The 19,348-nt window shown below is 37.8% G+C and overlaps 1 protein-coding gene across 1 annotated transcript; it reads right to left on the bottom strand.

Moving 5' to 3' along the window:
- Positions 1–7,073: 7,073 nt before the first annotated feature.
- FEM1C (fem-1 homolog c (C. elegans)) lies at positions 7,074–19,125 on the bottom strand. Its single transcript, XM_009995261.1, has 2 exons — positions 18,490–19,125; positions 7,074–8,383 (listed from the first exon to the last, which is right to left on the bottom strand). The coding sequence occupies exons 1-2, from the start codon at positions 19,031–19,033 to the stop codon at positions 7,074–7,076; spliced, it is 1,854 nt and encodes a 617-aa protein (XP_009993563.1). The 5' UTR covers positions 19,034–19,125.
- Positions 19,126–19,348: the final 223 nt, after the last annotated feature.

Here is a 19,348-nt window from a genome sequence, read left to right as displayed (position 1 = left end):
AAAAAATGTTCAGTGAATGAGTGATTTCCTTTTTTACTTGGTAACATATGAGCAAGGAAAAGGGAGAACTGAACAATTAGACCAGCTGACTATGGATTAATCTGTTATTTGTTCATCCTTCCAGTTTGGGGTATTTTGGTTGGTTGGTTGGTTTAGCCCAACCACACGAAGGTTCATAACTCCACTTGAAGGGCCGACAAGCACAGAAAATACAAAAAAGATAAAACAAAAAATGTGAAAAAGTAAATGCCAAATGGAAAATAAGTTCCTAATTATTGGAGGACTGGGGCTTCTAAAGATAAATTCAGTAAGGAACCTATGACTTGATAAATCTTCGGGAGACATGACAGAAACAACCCTTTGTACTTTCATAAAGGAACCAACATTTCTTAATGATCTGATGGGAGATGTGGTTACAATTTACATCACACCCTCTCACTCACTGGCTTCTTCAGGGCACTTGTAGGGATCAAAAATGAAAATACTTTTCCTCCTTTTTTCATAATTCATTATCATTGTCCGTAACTTCTGAGTATGGAAACTCTCCTCAATTTTCTAAATGTTGGAGATCAACTTGCAAGGTAAAGCTTTAATTTGGCAGGAAGTAGGACCTGCTTTTCACAGTGGATGATACAAATACTATGAATTCCCTATGAATAAATGTAAATAACATGTAAATGTAAATTTATTCCCTATGAATACTATGTGGGAAACAAACAGATGTATTGTCTTTGCCACAGTAACACACCATACACTTGGGTCTCTTTTGCCCTCTCCTGTGCTATTTTGTACAGTGAGTTTTGATCTTCAACTGACAGCCAGCATTTGCCATTGCCAAGAAGCATTTTGGCAAGGGTATGCAGCTTAGGTAACCAGCAGCCACTTACAGAAGAAAACATCTTTCATCATCTGCAACTGCAGAGGTATGAATAACGATGTAAACGATCCTTTCCATGTCTTCCCTTTCCTAGTTAAGAGAATCTATATGCAAGTCATTAAAGCCATCTGTGTAACAACTGTCTTACTGTGAAAGCTCTGGATCAGTTTTCCTCATCCAGAACCTCATCTTTTTTGATGCTGTTTGTTACTGATTAGGGCTAAATCTAAAATTCCAGCTCTCTGAAGTGTACACAGCCTTTAAGTACAGGATTGTGACTCCTGTGCCTAACTATAAAGATCTTTTGAACTTACAATGGTAATGTTCTTTAAAGTCTTCCATTCTCTAGCTGAGTTTAATAAAGATATTCTCATACTTCTTTTCCATCCTTAGGAGTATTTATTTATTTTTAATTGCCCATGCAATAGGGAAGAAGACTTCAAAAGCTTTAAGGAGAAAATTAATTTGTGTAATTTTCTTGAAAAACTGACTGTTGCTTACATCTTATAAGATCTTGCTAGAAACTTAAACCACTGTGTTTTCACTGAGTTAAGAGCATGACTAATTGTGCATTCTAGAAACTGGGAAAATGTCTCCTATATGATCCAGTTTAAGCCTTTAATCAGAGTTTAAAGGCTTGGCTGGACTAACCTTTCACAGAAATAAATAGAACAAAACTTTACATTTTATTTAAGGTACAATTCTTAATGCCATGAAGATCAAAGTGCATCAAATGCTGCAGCATTCACAGTGAACTACTTGTATTCAAGAGAAAAAGCATTTTACCAATCAGTGTTGCAGTAATGCTAAAGTAAACAGATAAATAGACTCAGATAGATGTTCTCCAAAACGTATTTTTAATGTAATATGCACCTGAAGCTTAAAGAGAGTAAAAGTAGAGAAATACGCTTGTTATTACTTTTTGACATTACTGTTAAAGCTGAATTACTTCATGTAAAAAAAGAAATTGCAGTATTTCCACATATGGAACTAGCCCTGCATAGGAAGTCTTTGTGATAGAATGGACAACAAATACATTAGTTAAAAGGAAATAAAACAACAGCTTTTCATTCTGCCCTCACTGAGGGGTCAACAGTTACTTTCCCACACAAAGCCAAGATACATTAACTTTCTGTATGTCTTCCATCAGTTTCCCCTACATTACTTTGAAATATTAAATATCAATTAACTGCATTGTAGTCACAGAAGACAGAAGTTAGTGTTTAGCCTATTTGCTTCATCAACATTTTAGAGTATAACAGGCATTCCACTTTATATTTCAAAGCATGAGGAAGCTATTTCAAAATCAGTCATATCCTGCCACTGTCACCTTGCTGTTGATAAGAACTGAGGAGAGGCACATTTTTTGCCTCATAAAGTTTTTGTGTTTTTATAAATCCTCCTGTAAGGATTTTGCTATAGTGTTCTATTCATTTTTTAAAGTAGTGTTTGTAAAAATGGAAGGAGGTTAATTTTAAATAGTTGGAAAACAGCTGGTAACAGAGAACTCTCTGGGGACTTCGGATATGCACAGAAGTACTTCCTATCCAGGGACTGTTGTAAAGCATATATGGAAAACCAACCACACTATTGCCTTGCATTTTAGAAAGTGTCTTTACACTGCACTTAACAAACAGAACAGAGACACACAGACAGCTGGAATCTTGTTACCAGCCTAAGTGATACAAAAATAGGCATACAATTTTAGAATTTGTAATAAAAGCATTTAATTTTTTTTTTAAGGAATACTCTCCATTTTTCTGATTGAAGCATTTCAGTTGAAACACAAGATGATTAGAAGAAAAACTGCTTTGAGCATTTATCCCCTACCCCAAAAATACAATTCAGGGGTCTCAACAGGTAAGGAGGTATCAGTGTGTTTGTCTCGAGGAGCCATATGTGTAAATTGTTTAATCAGTTTTAAAACCTGTTTTACCCCTGCAGGGCACAATTTTTTTCCACAGTGTTCCCAACATTCTTCTATGTTGGTAGCTCAAAAGCAGTACATTTAATCAGAAAAAAACCCAAAAAACCACTTCAGATAGGAATAAAAGAGAAGAACAGGAAAAGAATTAGTTAAAAATATAACAGAAATAAAACAACTAGGCATATTCTGAATGGTCTTTAGTTGCTTGTCCTTAAAATAATACAGCTAGCAACACCATTGCAATTCGCATGAATGTGTTTCACTAAAATGAATTTATCCCCATCTCTGAATGAGTAAAAAGAATAATAATAAAAAAAAACAACCAAAAAAACACATCTGGTCCAGGAAGTTGGTATCTATACTGAAGTGGCGACACAACTAGTTTGAATCAGGGGCCAACGGGGTAAAACTCCTCCTACTCATTAGCACCGGCCTTAGTGGCACATGGATCTCAGATGGGGCCTGTTATCACAACCCTCCCTCCCCATCAGCAAATCCTGAACTAATCCCTAACACATTACCCAGAACAGGTTCTGTACCACTTTGTTTTAAAGTTAAGAAAAACTAAAGAGGATAACAGACAGGGCCAAAATGGAAAGTGGTATTAAATTCATTAATTCGTCCATCTGGACACATTAAGTCCAAGTATCTGGCACGGTAAGAGTTCAGCAGATAGCCTCATCACCATGAAAATCCAAATGCTGCCACCACGGAGGTGGTGGTCGTTAAGACTGATGCACATAGGTATATATTTAGACAGAACTATGTACAATACACCAGTACGTCCAGGTAATTGTTTTGGTTTTAAACAGTAACTAACAGAATAAGCCTTCCTTGTAGCAGTTTTCACTAGGTTCACATGTATTTAACAGTGATACACTTTTGCTTTTGGGAATGTTTCCCATTAAAAATTTGTTAACAAATGACAACTTTTAGATCATATTTTTGTACTAATAATGTCCAACTAATTTTAAACAGGATATTTGACAGTCATAAAGACAGAAATTTAAACTAAAAAACACTATAGAGCAGTACAGATTCCAGAGTATAAAACACTAAAAATCTAAAAATACCCTTCTCTGTGAGCTATAGAAAAAGAATTCTTATGACTTGAAGTACAGTGTGCATAATTTCTAGTATGGTGTGATTTGTTGATTATCTGTACCTACACAGTAGTAGAAAAGCATAAAAATAAAAGAAATAAAATAATTTAAAAAAACAAACTACATGTTTTCACAAATGACAATTTCAGTGGCATGCATTTTAATCACTACAGAACAGAGAAGTTCAGCCAATTAAATAGAATTTTACTCCTGTGTATTTGCAAAAGAAACTAACAAGGATTCCTCATTCTTATAATTTCATACAATGTAGATGTGGCACAGGACAAACAGGAAAAAGTTGTTCAAATACAGAGTCTGAAAGTGGCAATACACAAACACCACTGCTTTCAACACAGCTTGGTTAAAAAACATCCCCATATTTTTGCAAGAATGGCTAAGCTAGTAGGCACCACACTGTACACTAACAGGAACTTCAAAACAGCCCAAAAGCAAGGAGGAACTACTCTTATGTGCTCTCAAAACACATTCTTCTTCAACTTAATTCACAAATAACAAAAATGTTCTGACATGAACTTAAAATATAAAAATAAAATATTTAAATAGACCCTCCTAAATCAACTCTAATTATTTTGGCTTCTAAATATCTCTATTACTGACAAAGGACTAAATCAACTTGTTGGATTTCTGAAGCAAGAACCCCGTAGGTACACTTACTGCCCACCACTGAAATGAAACATCAGTCAGAAATATCCAATATGTTGGACCACTTGCAAGTAAACTGTATTCTAACCCACAGAAATTAATTTCACTTTAAGACATTTGCAGGGCTAATGTGCCATTATAAATTCTACTATTAATCAACAGTAAAGTGCTGAATTACATTAATTACCTGAATCACACTCACATTTATGATCTTCATCTGTAGATTTCTTAACAAGTCCAAAGAGCCCTTTCTGTTGTAAAAGCTAAGCTGTTGTGCAAGTATTATAAAAATAGGTACTTTAATTAGGAGCTATATACACAACAGAACTTCTGCTTTAAGAGCTGACATAGTAGAGATGAAAAATCCATGCAAGTATTCATAAAGGTACTCAAAACGAAGGAAAAAGGACACTGGTATAGAACTTCCAATACCCTGCCATACAGCCACTTACTATATTAGATGATGTCTAGACCTGGACTGATAAGCATCATGCCACCAACATGCTTTAGATTCTTTTGTAGCTAAAGTTGATTTGTAAATTTTAAACTACAGCATACATTTGATCTATTTCTCATGAAAGTGTACCATTAAGTTTGAGGTTAAACTTGGAGCAAACTTCACATCTAGTCACATAACCAGCACAAGCAAGACGTTGGTGCAAAGGGGAAGGTATCAGCTGTACATAACAAAGACTCTTCCCCTAACTGCACGATGCAATAAAACTATTTTTAAATTTAAAGTTCAAGTGGACTATAATGAGAAAAAGCACGATTTTCTTATCCCAAATTTAGGACAAATTTCCAGAGGATCAAGAGGAAAGCTACCTCAGCTACAGCAGTCAAAAAAGTCAAACCCAAGTTTGTAGAGCTGACAAGTAACTCCAAAATTCATAATGCGATGCAGATAGCATTCTCAAAAGAGCTCCAAACAAACTGCAGAGCAAAATTGGCATTTAAGTTGAAATGGCCAAGTGCTGCATAGAGATATGCTCACACACAACAGTCATGTTTAAACCAGTGCATAGAGAAGGTAAAAGCACTTATGGTAGCTGCAAATGTTAACAAGTCCATACAACTTGTACAATTGAGCAATGAGTCCATAGAAAAAAGAACAGAGTAAGAGTAGAAATGCTCAGGCAAAATTATAAGATGACTTTCCAACTGTATAAAATCCACATAAGAGTTACAGTAAAAAGACACCAGTGGAAAGTACTCAACTCAATCTCCAACACCCAACAGGCAAATAAGACCAGCATAGACAAGGCTTTGGCAGACAATTTAAAAATTCTAAATATGGCATTACACTGCTAAATAATCCACAAAATATATTATATAGCATATTAAATACTGGGTAACCACATGTGTTGGGTTTGTGTGGTGGGGCTTTGGTAGCAGGGGATGGACTACAGGAGTGGTCCTGTGACAAACTGCTAGAAGCTTCCCTAGCTCCAAGTCAGACCTGCCTCTGGCCAAAGATGAAGCCATCGGTAATGGTGGTAGAGCCTTTGCAAAAAATATACTTAAGAAGGGGAAAAGAGAAACGAAAAAAGACCTGCAGTGGAGAGAGAAGTGGGATGTGAGAGAAACACCTATGCAGATATCAAAATCAGCGAAGAGGGCGGGGGAGGGAGGAGGTGCATCAGAGCAGAGATACCCCTGCAGTCTGTGATGATATAGCAGGCTGTTTCTCTGCAGTCCATGGAGGATGGCAGTGGAGCAGATGTGGACCTGTAGACATGGAGGATGCCATGCTAGAGCAGGTGGCTATGCCCAAAGAAGCCTGTGACTCTGTGAGAAGACCATGCTAGAGCAGTCTACTCCTGAAGGACTGCACCTTGTGCAAAAGGCCCAAGCCTGCGCAGATCGTGAAGAACTGCAGCCTGTGGGAAGGAGTCATGTCACAGGAGCTGTGGAGGACTGTCTCCTGTGGGAGGGACTCCATGCTGGAGCATGGGAAATGTATCCTCCACCTAAGGAAGAAGCAACAGAAACACATGATAGACTGACTGCAAACCCCGTTCCCTGTTCCCCTGTGCCTCTGCAGGGGAGGAAGCAGAGGAATCAGGAGTGAATAAATTTGAGCCTAGGAAGAAGGGAGGGGTGCAGGACAGTGCTTTTAAGATCTGGTTCCATTTCTCTTTGCCCTGCTCTGATTTGATTGGTGATAAATTGATTTTTTTTCCCCAACTCAAGCCTGTTTTGCCTGCAACTGTAACTGTTGATTCCTCCCTGTCCTTGTCCTGACGCACAAATTTTTTGTTAATATCTTCTCCCCACCATCCCACCACAGGGGGGGAGAAGCAAGCTAGAGGTTGTGTGATGCTTGGCTGCCAGCTTGGCTTAAACCACCACACCAACTCTGCAGATCTGATGCTAACAATGCTTTAGCCAATGAGAGCCAGATGGAGCAAGCTAAGGAAACGCTGGTGTATCACAACAGTGCTCAAGGAAAAGATAATCACCAAGTCGTGCTTCAAAAAGAGTACTCTGGGATTCCACACTATCATCTATGGAGCAAAACAAAGTTCTCTAGTTTTTCAGGGATGTGTCCTGCGTAGTATATATTATGATTCACTATTACACGAGCAGCAAGACACTGCAGTGTAGTATGATTTATGGGCTGGATTAAATTTTTTGCTATTTCCTTCTCATCCAACAAATCACTAGCAGTTTGTTTACGTGAGTTTGTGGCATCAAAGTGTGAACCTGACTTGATAAGAAGGTTCATGATGTCTGGGTGATTGTTCAGTGCAGCTATGTGTAATGGACGGTTGTTATCAGAGTCTTTGACATTTACATCAGCACCACATTCCACCAGAATAGCAGTAACTTGTAGAGAAGGGAATTTACAAACTGGGTAGCGACCCACACATGTAGTATTATTGTCAACAGCAAGGTGTAGTGGACTGAAGTTATTCTTCCCTCTAGGTTGAAGCTTAAGAAACTGGTAAATAGTTCGTTTCTTAAAATGCTCCTGTTCTGAGCTGCAAGGTACCTTCTCCAACAAGCAAATTAAATGCAAAATGATGGAAAGGGCTTTGTTCAGCTGTATGGGATCAGGAGGACACTGGGTTTGTTTCATGGCCCGTTCTATTTCAAGAACGCTTTTGCACAGTATACCCATGAGATCATCAAACGTGACAGTAGTACCCAGCAGGCCTTTTGCCCTATCCTGCAGCATGAAGGAGAAAAGTTCAGCAAATGACAGCAAACTGCTGGCTGTCATAGGGCTCAATGGATCAAGATTGCTCTGTTGCATGTCCAAAGCATATTTCCATAAGTTGATGCAGCGCTTGAAGTTTCCAGAGTCTGCATAGACAGCACCTCTATATCTAATATAGTAGGATGTATCTGGGTGAGAAGGGCCAAGAATACGTTCTCTAATTAATAGTGCTTGCATTCTCATTTCGTCAGGGTCTGCAATAAGATTTTCTAGCTCTTCTGAGCTGTTCACCTCTTTAGCATAATCATATGCCATAATTAGTGTTTGTGGCATCGGTTTGCTCAGGATATTAGTCCTATCACTGTATCTCATTTCCATAGCTCGCTTCCAGTATTTCAAAGCACCAAGCAGATCTCTCTTTTTGTCCACAAATGTTGCTCCTAGAAGTTCCAGAGCATTTATGCGCTCAGCCTTACTGGTCTGTACATGCTGGGTCAGAAAGTCCACTATATTTGTGTGGCCTGTCACGCTAGCTGACAGAAGGGGAGTCATTCCATAACCGTCCTTTTCCATTTTAGCACAATACTTGAGAAGCATCTTCATGATCTCCAAACTTCCAGATTCTGCACAGTCATGCAATGCAGTGTTTCCTGCAAGAGAAGAAACACAATTACAGAAATCATAATCAAACTATATTCCAGCACCCACCATGCTAATAAGTAAAAAAAAAAGTTAAAAAAATAGTTCAAAACCCCCAAACATTAATAGTTAACAAATAGCCATTTTAACATCTATGACTATGAGAATCTCAGATGATAAGTCAAAATATTCAAGATACAACTAAATATCAAGGCTGCCAGGCAGTTATACAAATCAAAGTACTTCATATTACTGCCTACAGGAATTACACAGGTTTTAAGGACCTTTTTGTGTCATTATTAAAAAAAAACAAAACAAACCGAATTCTTCACTACATAAAAGCATAGGATCAGGCAATTTCATTGTGTCAGAACTCAAGGAAGCAGGGCAGAAGACCAGTCTGACTGAACAGGGAATATTTCATGGAGTCTAAGATGAAAACTAAATAGTACACTCTTTGGAAGTGAGGTCAAGCTTTGCAGAATTATAGAGCTGGGATTTGTATACTCAGGGAGAAGACACAAAAGGCTAAAACTCAATTAAGAGCTGAAATTGGCCAGTGGTGTAGCAGGCCACAAGAACTTTTTTAAGTATACTAATAGCAAGAGAAGGCTCACTAACAGCAAGAGGACATCAGACCTACACTTACTGAAGATGGTCACCTGACTAATAGGGATGAAGAAAAAGTAGAAGCATTCAATGTGGTGTTTCTCCTCAGTCCTTCATAAAACTGCCAAACCTTGGGCTTCTTGTTTCCCTGTATCAGCAGACCATGTGTGGCAACAGTGACTTTGCATTTGTGTACACAGACTCTGTAAGAGACCAACTGTATTAGCTCAATGTTCACAAATCCATGGGGCCAGATGGAATCCATCCCCCCCTTGCACATCTACCAAAGGTCTTGGAAGTCTAACCAGGTTCCCCACTGACTGGAAGCTAGCCAATGCTATTTCTGTTTATAAAAGCGGCAAGAGGGATGTCCCAGGAAATTTCAGAACTGTTAGTCTAATCTCAGTTCCTGGAAAAATTATGGAGAATACCATGCTGGATATTACTGAAAGGCATTTAAAGAACAATGCAATCACCAGGCATAGTCACCATGGGTTCACAAAGGAAAAGTCCTGTTTAACTAATTTGATATTGTTCTAGAATAAGGTCACCCACCTAGGGGATGAAGGGAAGTCACTGGATGTAGCTTTCCTGATTTTAGTAAAGCTTTTGATACTGCATTACTGCATCCTTCTGGACAAGTTGTCCAAATGTGAGATAAGCAGATACATTGTGTGTTGGGTGAAGAACCAGCTGAACAGCAGGGCTCAAAAGGTTACTGAAGTGATTGGGACTACATGTGGCTGGCAACTGGTCACCAGCAGTGCTTCTCAGGGCCGAGTTCTAGGGCCAGTGCTGTTCAATGTATTTATGAGAGATCTGGATGTAAGAGTTGAATGAACCATTAGCAAGCCTGCTGATGACACCAGGTGCTATTGACTCTCTAATGGGAGAGGCCTTGCAGAGCAATCTAGACACATTGGAGTACTGTGCAGTCATCAACGGCATAAAATTTAACAAGACCAGCGGCTGGACTCTGCACCTTGGATGAAGGAACACTAGGCAGAAGTCTAAATGGGGAGAAGAGTGTCTGGAGAGCAGTGCTGCAGAAAGGGATCTGGGGGTGTTGGTCAGCAGCAGGCTGAGCAGGAGCCAGTAGTATGCCCTGGCAGCCAGGAGGGCAAACCACATCCTGGAGAGGATTAAACACAGCAAAACCAGCCAGACAGAAGAGGGGACTGTCCCACTGTATTTAGCCTTTTGAGACTGCTAGTATATTCTGAGGGAGCTGTATATTTTTGTTAAGCGCATGTATACATGCAAGCTATTCTTAATGCTTTTAAGTCCCACATTAATCCCCATGGTTAGGATTCCCAAAGCCAGGAAGAAAAAAATGCCTTCAACACACAACACAGAGTCATTTATCTTATAAATATCTTTACATTTACATGCAGATTATTTGTCATTAGCATGAAAACATAAAATCTTCTATTTAAAGGCACTCTGGTTCTAACACCATTTGTGGAAATTTCTAATAAGAACTAGTCACCTGTTGAAAACTCTAATCACAGAAAATTATAAAGAAAGCATTACTGCAGTTAAATATTTAACTGTTAGCGTTCAACTAAAGTAAAAATTTGCTTAACTTCAAATACGAGCACTTCACTGGAAGAGAAAGAAAAAGACTGAGACAAACTATTCTAGTCCCCTCCCAGCGTTAACAAAGTCTCTTATGTGGTTGACTGCTTTTAAAATGACACAACTTAAAAACTACCTTGTTTTTTACAATATATTATTCATAGTATGGATTCTGGCATAGTAACCTTTCAGCCTCCCACTAAATGAATATGTAAATAATTAACAGAAAGCTAAATGAAAATCCACCCCCCCCTCTAATTATGATTTCTTACATCATTAGCCCTGCACATTCCAGTTATCTGCCCACTAGATCACCAGTTTCCATTACATTGTTAGCAAGTTTTCACATTCACAAATGAGACCTTCTTTTCTAAGAGTTCTCTACCCATTCACAATCATCAGATTTGGCTTTTCAAAGTTCAGTGAAGTTTCCTGAAGCTTCCTTATTTGTATTTTTGGTAGGCTTTTTTAATGCCAACAAAACAGCAATTTACAGTGCACTTTGCTGTTGTATTTCTAGTCTCTAACAGAACTATGGTAGGTTAGGAAACAAAGCAGTACTCTTGAAATCTTCAGCTTATGTCTGGGATAAGCGTGTTCTTGTAAATATATAGTCTACTGATTGAAAAAACTTTCATTTGTCTAACCATAAACTTGAATTTATTTTTTCAGGCTCTGATCTCTAGAATGCACAGTTCACTCTTCATACTGTTTAGCTAATGAAACTCAAATCAAAAGCGTGCCTGAGATTCATCTTAAAAGCTACATACTGTATAGAAGGAAATTAAAACTAAAACAGAAGCGAAGAAGAACTGACAGCACATTTCCAGGCCTCTTTGTTGCTCCCAATTCCAGCAACCAGAAGAACAGATGTAAGGAGGAAGAGCACTTGTTCAGGACAAACTGAATCCCAAATCATACTCCCCACATACAAAAATTTAGCTTACATGATACTCAAATTAATAAAAAAGATGTGTAATAAGTTATTTCCAAAAGATTGTGACTCAAGTTTTACAAGGTTTTGTAATTATAGCAGAGCTATGAACTTGTATTGTCCCACCAGCCAGTATTTTAAGTGCATGTTCCAATCATTTTTTAAAAAAATCACTGCAGAAAATATCAGATGGTTTGTTAATGGACAGTGAACTTAATTGCAACTATTCCTTTCCTGAAACATTTCTAAATAGTGGGCAGTGATTTTACTACCATCACAAACAAGTAAGTGAAAACAAACAACCGACAGAACGTGGCACTTAAAATTATCTATTACATGAAGATTCACAAAGCTAAATCCAGTTCATACAACGGGAAGCAATTTTCCATATTTAAAAAATAATTCTTATTACTAAGAGTGTTATGTCAGTTACAGGTCTGGCCACATTACATTCTCTACCAATACCAACAAAATTTCCAGTCACAGGAATAGAGATTTGTCCAAATACAGGTGGATTAGATGCTCAGCTAATTTGGCATGTATATCTTATCAACTATAATTCCCTCAGGCCTTATCATACATCACAGACCAGAAAACTGCCAATACGTCAATACTGAGAAGCATGAGACCTTTAAATTACTAAGACAGAAAGATGTCAAAAGCAGACAAATACACAAACTTGGCCATGCATGTACATGTTAAGTCGTCTTGCTATGCTGTAGTAAGACTAGTTAAAATGCAATTACACCAGTCAATCCAGAAGGAAAGACAGCCTGGTTCCCCTCTTTGGCACCTATTTTCTACCTTCAAGTCAATAGTTTTAAGGTATTTTAGATGTTGTAACATACAAGCATATTAAAGACAAATAAACCAAAAAGTATTATTATCTTTAATAAGCTGTTTTCTGAGGGACACATACAAAGGTGCTGGGCAAATTCAAGTACTTTTTTAAAGGTGTAAATGATTATTTCAAAATAGGTTTCATTAAGTGTCTTAATACATTTTTAATGCCAAAACAATCTGCAGGAATTTAATCACATATATATAAGATAGACAATATTACAACACGGAAGGCTTATTATTCTTGCACAGAAACAAAGTTGAACTGGAAATGTTTTGTAATCACAGCATTTCTCTGCTAGCAAGTGAGTACCACTAGACTGTACTGCTAACACTCCTACAAACTACTTCTATCTCTAAAAAACTTTTATATTCATATTATCTAATAAATTCCTCTCATTAAAAACAGCAATAAAGAAATGGAATAACCTCACCTCAATTAAAAGTGGTATGAACTTTACACAAACACTTCACATGCCACAATTCCCTAACTATCCAGTGTTAGCAAAAGCTTATCAGAGGTGGGGGTGGGCATAAAAATTAATAAAGAGGCCATGTCTTTCTGTGTCAGAAGCAAATAATTCCCAAAATAGACTGTTAGCGTGTGACATGGGAATGAAACAAAATGAAGCAACAACACAGAAAGTGATCTGACTTGATTTGCAACCAATTAAGCACATCCACTTCCTAACACTTACAAAAATCTTGGCCAAATTTCTGCATAGTAAAACTTGCATTAAAAATCAGTATCAATCTGAACTCATACCCAAGACCCTTAAAAAAACAGTGTAAAATATTAATTTAAATTACTAACTAGTACATAAAATTAACCACATGTATTTATTTTTGGAGCCTTATACATTAATTCAATTGCTTTTATAGAGTGAAGCTGTTCATGCAACATTTTTTTTTTTTTTAACAAAGCACTTTAAGTAATTAAATATACCAAGAGTTTTACTGATTATAAAAAAAATTGGTACATACATACATATAAACATGGATAATGCACAAGAAAGTTTCAGTAAAAATCATCCCTACAGTCAGTAAGGATGGCAAAGGAAAACTCAAGGTCTGTCTTCATTTAAGAAGAAATTAGGTAAAAATTTCAAAGAACAACTAAATTCAACAAGTTATTTTTCTAGTTTCCATATTCTGTAACTGAATAATTGCTCTCTTGCCCCTTGATGAGAATTGATGAGAATTTGTATTATCAAGATTGTGAATAAAAACATGCTATTAATAATTTAATTGTGATTAAAACTCCTTTTTGGTTGAAATTAAGGAACACATTCCTTTAAACTGTATCTTGCTTATTTTATTTACAGACATTCCTATCAAAGTTCAACTTCCACACAGAGTCACACACAAAGTATCTACAAAATGCAGTGCACTGCACCATGTAATATCAACCAAAAAAGGAGAAAACCACAACCAAAAAAAGACACTGAACACTTTTAGAGAAAAGATTAATTCACCAGAGGAAGAAAAATAAAATTGTTTGGTGTCTCCCACACCCAAAATGAATCTCGGCAAGCAGACTAAGCAAAAAAACCTCAGAAGAGAACAAACCTGTCAGACTCCTTAATGTTTACTGTGAGAGAAAATGGATTTTTTTTTAATGCACACTAAGCCACACTTATCATAGAGCAAAGGATGTGAATCTCTCTAATCCCCTTGTTTCTGGGTCTGTCAAGTCTGTAGAAGATTTTTTTTCCCTTACCAGGACATTTGAGTCTTACACCTCCCAGCACCCCACATAAATGACAGTACTGAGATAGCACTAGCCCTTGATATCATACTGCTGTATGTATAACCTTACTACAGTTAATACGGAGACTGAGGTATCTATGCTTCTGTACTTTCCAAAATGAGGAAGCAAAGTCAAAAAGTCCTGTCCTCCCTATTATTTTACAATGCTATTTTCATCATATACTGTGTCAGTGGAATGTATTTGAAACATAGTAGGATCTCGATTTTTCTAAACACCTGAGCCCCTCCAGCTGCTAGGGTAGTATGGATGATCAATAAATGATGAAGAATCAGGGCTGCAACCAAACATTCCTGGGCAGATCTCAGGCAACACCTAAAGGAATGTCTAGTCCAGCAGGTCTTACAAAATTTTCTAACAGAGGAGGAGAAAAATGAATACTTTGGCTATCAGATGAGTTTACTAACAACAGAAGAGATACAGAGTTAATGAAGACAATGAATATCACCTTGAAGAGAAAGAGACCACATACCAAGCAGCTGAGCAATGGAAAGACTTACAAGCCATGTTCAGAAAAAAGATCTGCCTTTCCTTCAGACATTTTTCAAAAGAGTCCTTATTCCCTGCACCATTACATTTAAACCATCCTGGCTGTCAGCCCCTGTGTCCTTTATATATAATTTAACTCATTAATTCTAGAAAGGAAGGGAATGAATCTCCATTATTGCAACAAGTCTGGTGGAGGAAGATAAAACACAATTTATCAAAATGTGCATTGCAAACTTTCAAAATGTAAGATCTAAGTGCCCTGTCTGGATTTAAAACAGAAGTGTAAAAACCCTTCAACACAGTCTTCATGCTAAATAATTGTATTGGGGCAATTAGATGAAATATTTTATTTTAAACATAGAATAAAAAAAAAACAAAACACCCACTGCCTCAGGTACACCTCCAGGAGAGCCCAAATCTGTAATTCGAAGACCCAAAGACTGATACCACTTGAATGACAAAAGTAGCCATTTCCTTCCGTGTGCATAGCAGCAAAATTAAGACAGTGCACAGAAACACATCAGTGAAATACTGCGTTTAATTCAAAGGTCTATTCTGAATTTAAGGGAGCATCACTCCAACAACAGACCACCACCAGGCTTCACAATGCAGCAGAAAACTGCATGCAGCCAACACACTGAACATCGTCCTCACCCATCACAAAGGCAGTCTGTGCTTCACTTGAGGTTAAGTTCTCAGGCTCTACCTCCTCCTGAAAAAAACCTCTGGTTTCTGCAACTTATCCACACTGTTCCTCCATTGAAGAGCAGTAAATAAAAGCTTTAAGATCTTCACATTTTAAGAGGGTTTTCTGGTTTGTTTTTGAAAAAAACCCAAAACCCAGCAACTCACCATTTGAAATACTATTATATACCAGTGAAACTCATGAAATTTTGCTATTTTAATTCTGCACTTCTTAAACCAGGAATAATATACTGGTGAAGCCTCTGAATTACCAAGACAGTGGTGGATTAATTTAGTAAGTGGTGCTTTGGCTGCCTTTTGCTCTTCCACCAAAAAAACCCCAACAAACAAGTAAAAGGATACTCTCAAGTCTTTACAAACGTCTTAATAGTTTCTTAGCCATACTTTTGTGCTTCCACAACTGCCTTTCAAGAACCATTGTTCTGAATTTCTGTAGTTCAAGACACAGTAATGGGATTCTGCCAGTATTTTAGAAGCAGGATTTCACCGCATGTTTTTACCTGCTCTATCATACCTTGCCTCAGTTGTCACCCTGATTTTCACATGCCTGTGAACTCAGCCATTTTTCACCTTAAAGTACTTTAATTTTTCCCTGAACTGTCAAGGCTTCAAAACATTTTCTTATTTTTCCTGGCTCCAGATTTTCCTGTTTTTTTAAATATGATTAAAAGTTCTACCTTGCAACATGAGAACCCAGTGGAAAAACACAAAGAACAGCTCAAGCAACTTTCTCCATCCACCCCTTCCTGCCCCTAATGGTTTTAAGAACAATATTGGGAAAGGAATCTATATTAATCTCCCACAACAGCACCTCTGCTGAAGTTACATAGCTTTGTTCTTGTCAGGAGACTTGCAATTTTAAATGCAGCGAAATCAGCAGTAGCTAAAGCTTCACAGAACAGCAGGCTTCTCCACACATGGCCCAGGAAAGGACCTATCTAAAAAGTGATCAGAGACAAGGATAGCAACAACTTCTACTAAACAAGAGCAGAGCACTCGAGTTTTCTGTATCTCCCTACTACAAGCAGCGACACACTCTGACAACTTTTTAGTACACAGCATGGAGAAGCATAAACTGAAAATAATACATAGTGATTTTGGGCTGAAACATAACAATGTAGAATGAATCCTGTTGGAAATACTAATTTTGAAATTAATTGTTTTGTGTTGAGCCTATGCCACTGCAATACCCACGCTGTTGCAATACTTATTGCTTCCAGTTTTTCTGTCTTTCCACAGCTGACTTTCACTTTTAGGGCTTACAGTATTTTCTCCCTTCACCTCACCACTGCTTATTCAGTAACTTCAGAGGCAAGACTGCTTTAAGATGCCAAAAAGTATGTCTGTGTCACATCAGAGGGGATTTCCACATAAAAAAACATAGTCCACAGACAACCAACAGATGCTACGTATGCACGCCCATTTGCACGCACAGCAGTATGAAATACAAAATTCATGTTAATGACCTAAACCACATCCAATCCAACTTTTAAAAATGTAATTTAAATAAGCTTCAGTTATGCCCAATGAACCTTTACTCATGTGCCTAATTGTGAGTCACACAGAAACTAAGGGAAGCAGAGAGAGGAAGAAATTAAGATAATAAAGAAACTGAGAGCACTTGGAAAATAAACCCTCAGGAGTGCATGGCTGCCACTCAGTCATTTCAACAGAGACAAATAACACTAATACACTCGTCAAATGAACAACAAGCACCAGTAAAGTAAAGCTTATTACACCAACACAAAATGAGGGGGAAAGAGCTGCAGAGATCTTTTTTCCTGTTACATCAGATATTTAACAGCGCTGCTCTGTTTGTACCTATCATAAAAAGGATTGGTTTAAATCTTCAAAATAATATATGCTTTTTATTTAGCTTGTTATTCCAAGAACTCTGTCTAGAAAATTGACATTTTTATCCTCTCACAAGTCCATGATGATTCATCGGATGCAAACTTAAATCCTTACAAAGGAAGATTTATTTTGCTCTGCCCACTTCTATGACAAATCTGTAGCTTAGCTTTCTTTTTATTAAACCCACATATCTGCATGATTTGCAGAAAAAAGGCATACTTAACTGAACAGTTTTTCCAAAGGTTACTCTCATATTTGACATTTACCAGTACCATACAATAATCTAGACACAAAGTATACTTTAACAGAAATAACTGTAAATATAGTACACTGTTACAAACATAATTAGTCAGAAGCAGGTAGTGGAAGTATAACACTGCAAAAATATTTATTAGTAAAATGTTTATATATATATATATACACATACATAAATATATATATATATATAGAGAGAGAGAGAGAGAGAATACATATAAAGCTGCTGAAACACAATCTTGGCTCAGTGATCTAAAAACTAGCTGTAATCTGAAATAAATGGTACACTCTTCAGGCAAGTATGACACCCACATACAAGTTTCAGATGTACTAAAAACCCCAGCTGTTAAAACCAAGAGGGTACATAATTATGATCACAGCAAAAATGACAGACATCTTTACTGTAAGCAGTAAAACCAGGGCAATTGTAAATTGGGACAATAATATGTCCTTCATGACCTGTGCACCACTTACGTTGGGATCAGAAGTCACCTGCAGCTTCCTTTATTTCATTCTAATATACGTCTCTCTCTTTGCTAACACTGAAAAAAAGCCTAAATTATCCAAGAGTCTGGAGGGACAGGAGGGTGTACAGCAAAGTGGTTATTAATTTCTGATGTAGAAAAACATTCTTCTTCTTTATGCACCTTTTCTTGTATCAGACTTACTGGCACAGGTCAGTTTTTTGCACACCATATTTGGTTTTCTAAGAAACGGCATGAAAAACAGGAATATATGCTCATGTATTTGGGTGTGTTGTAACACCAGTCTACTACAAAGAGTTTCCAGCGAGTTTGGTAGCTTCTCACATTGTGGGTAAATGTGAGATTTCATATGACTAAGTAATTTTAAGAATTACGAGGTTAAGATTAAAATGTATCAATTTAGATTGAAACTATGTAACGCATGTTAACAAAGGAGTATGCTGGGGGAAAAAAAAAACAACAAAAAACCAACACTAAATACACTTTATCTCTGACTCGTTCACTTCAGGAGAGTAGAATATTCTGGATGTCAGACTCCTAAAAGGTAAATGAGTAACTTTACCCCTACCTACCACAAGTAAAGTGAAAGAATTAACTTACCTTTAACACTTTTTCTGTTAACATCAGCTCCTTTTTCAAGCAAATACTGAGCAATTTCTTTGTGGCCTTTGTAGCATGAGATCATCAAGCATGTATGTCCATGACGGTTGGATACTTCCAGGTCTGCTTTGTGCTCCACAAGGTATTTTACTATTTCCAAGTGACCATCAAAACAGGCAGCTCTGAGCGGCGTTGAATTTGTCAGAGTCGTGTTGTTGACAGATGCCCCGTGATCTAAGAGACACTGAACCACCTTCAGGTGCCCAGCTGCCGACGCTGCCCATAACGGAGGAGCCCCCTCAATGGTCTCACCGTCAAAGTTTACCGAGCCACCAACTTCTATTGATGCAGAGCAATGGTCCAACAAGTACTCTACCATGTCCAGGTGGCCGTAGCGGGCTGCCATCAGGAGTGGGGTGGCACCGTTCGTCTTCTCGCACATCAGCAGGGCTACCTCTTCTCTCGTTTTGCTTGCCAGTAACTTGGAAAGCTGCTGCAGCTTTCCATCACGAGCTGCGTTGAACACTGCTGTCTTCAGATCCATTTAGTCTGTACCTCTTTGCTTCTTGGAGGACACACGCCTGCCTTTTCGGAGACAAAAAAACTCACTGGAAAACGCAAAGCCAAACAGAACGTCCCCAGGTTCTTCTCAGAACGCTTCCATCCAGATGGGACAACATGGAGACCACGAACAGGGTCCTGACAAGGCACAGGCTGTGCTTGTTACAAATCTGCAAAAGAAGGAATTCTTAATGTTTTTAGCTCCTATTTCGAGCACCTGCAACTGTATTTTCCTACAGCTCTACCTAAGCACCTCTCTGCTGCCGCTTTCCTCGGGACCCCCCGGCCTGCGCCTCTT

This window comes from Chaetura pelagica, unplaced genomic scaffold (assembly GCF_000747805.2).
Source record: "Chaetura pelagica isolate M959 unplaced genomic scaffold, ChaPel_1.0 scaffold863, whole genome shotgun sequence".
Lineage (NCBI taxonomy): Eukaryota > Metazoa > Chordata > Aves > Apodiformes > Apodidae > Chaetura > Chaetura pelagica.
The sequence above is the reverse complement of the archived record's forward strand: the minus strand, read 5'-3'. Positions and strand labels throughout refer to the sequence as shown.

What these genes read in the sequence shown, in the direction of transcription:
- FEM1C (XM_009995261.1), bottom strand. Translation starts at nt 19,033, where the DNA reads ATGGATCTGAAGACAGCAGTGTTCAACGCAGCTCGTGATGGAAAGCTG. An exon ending in TAACAGAAAAAGTGTTAAAG is followed by an intron (nt 8,384 to 18,489) that starts GTAAGTTAATTC and finishes CTTCTCTTGCAG; the next exon opens with GAAACACTGCATTGCATGAC.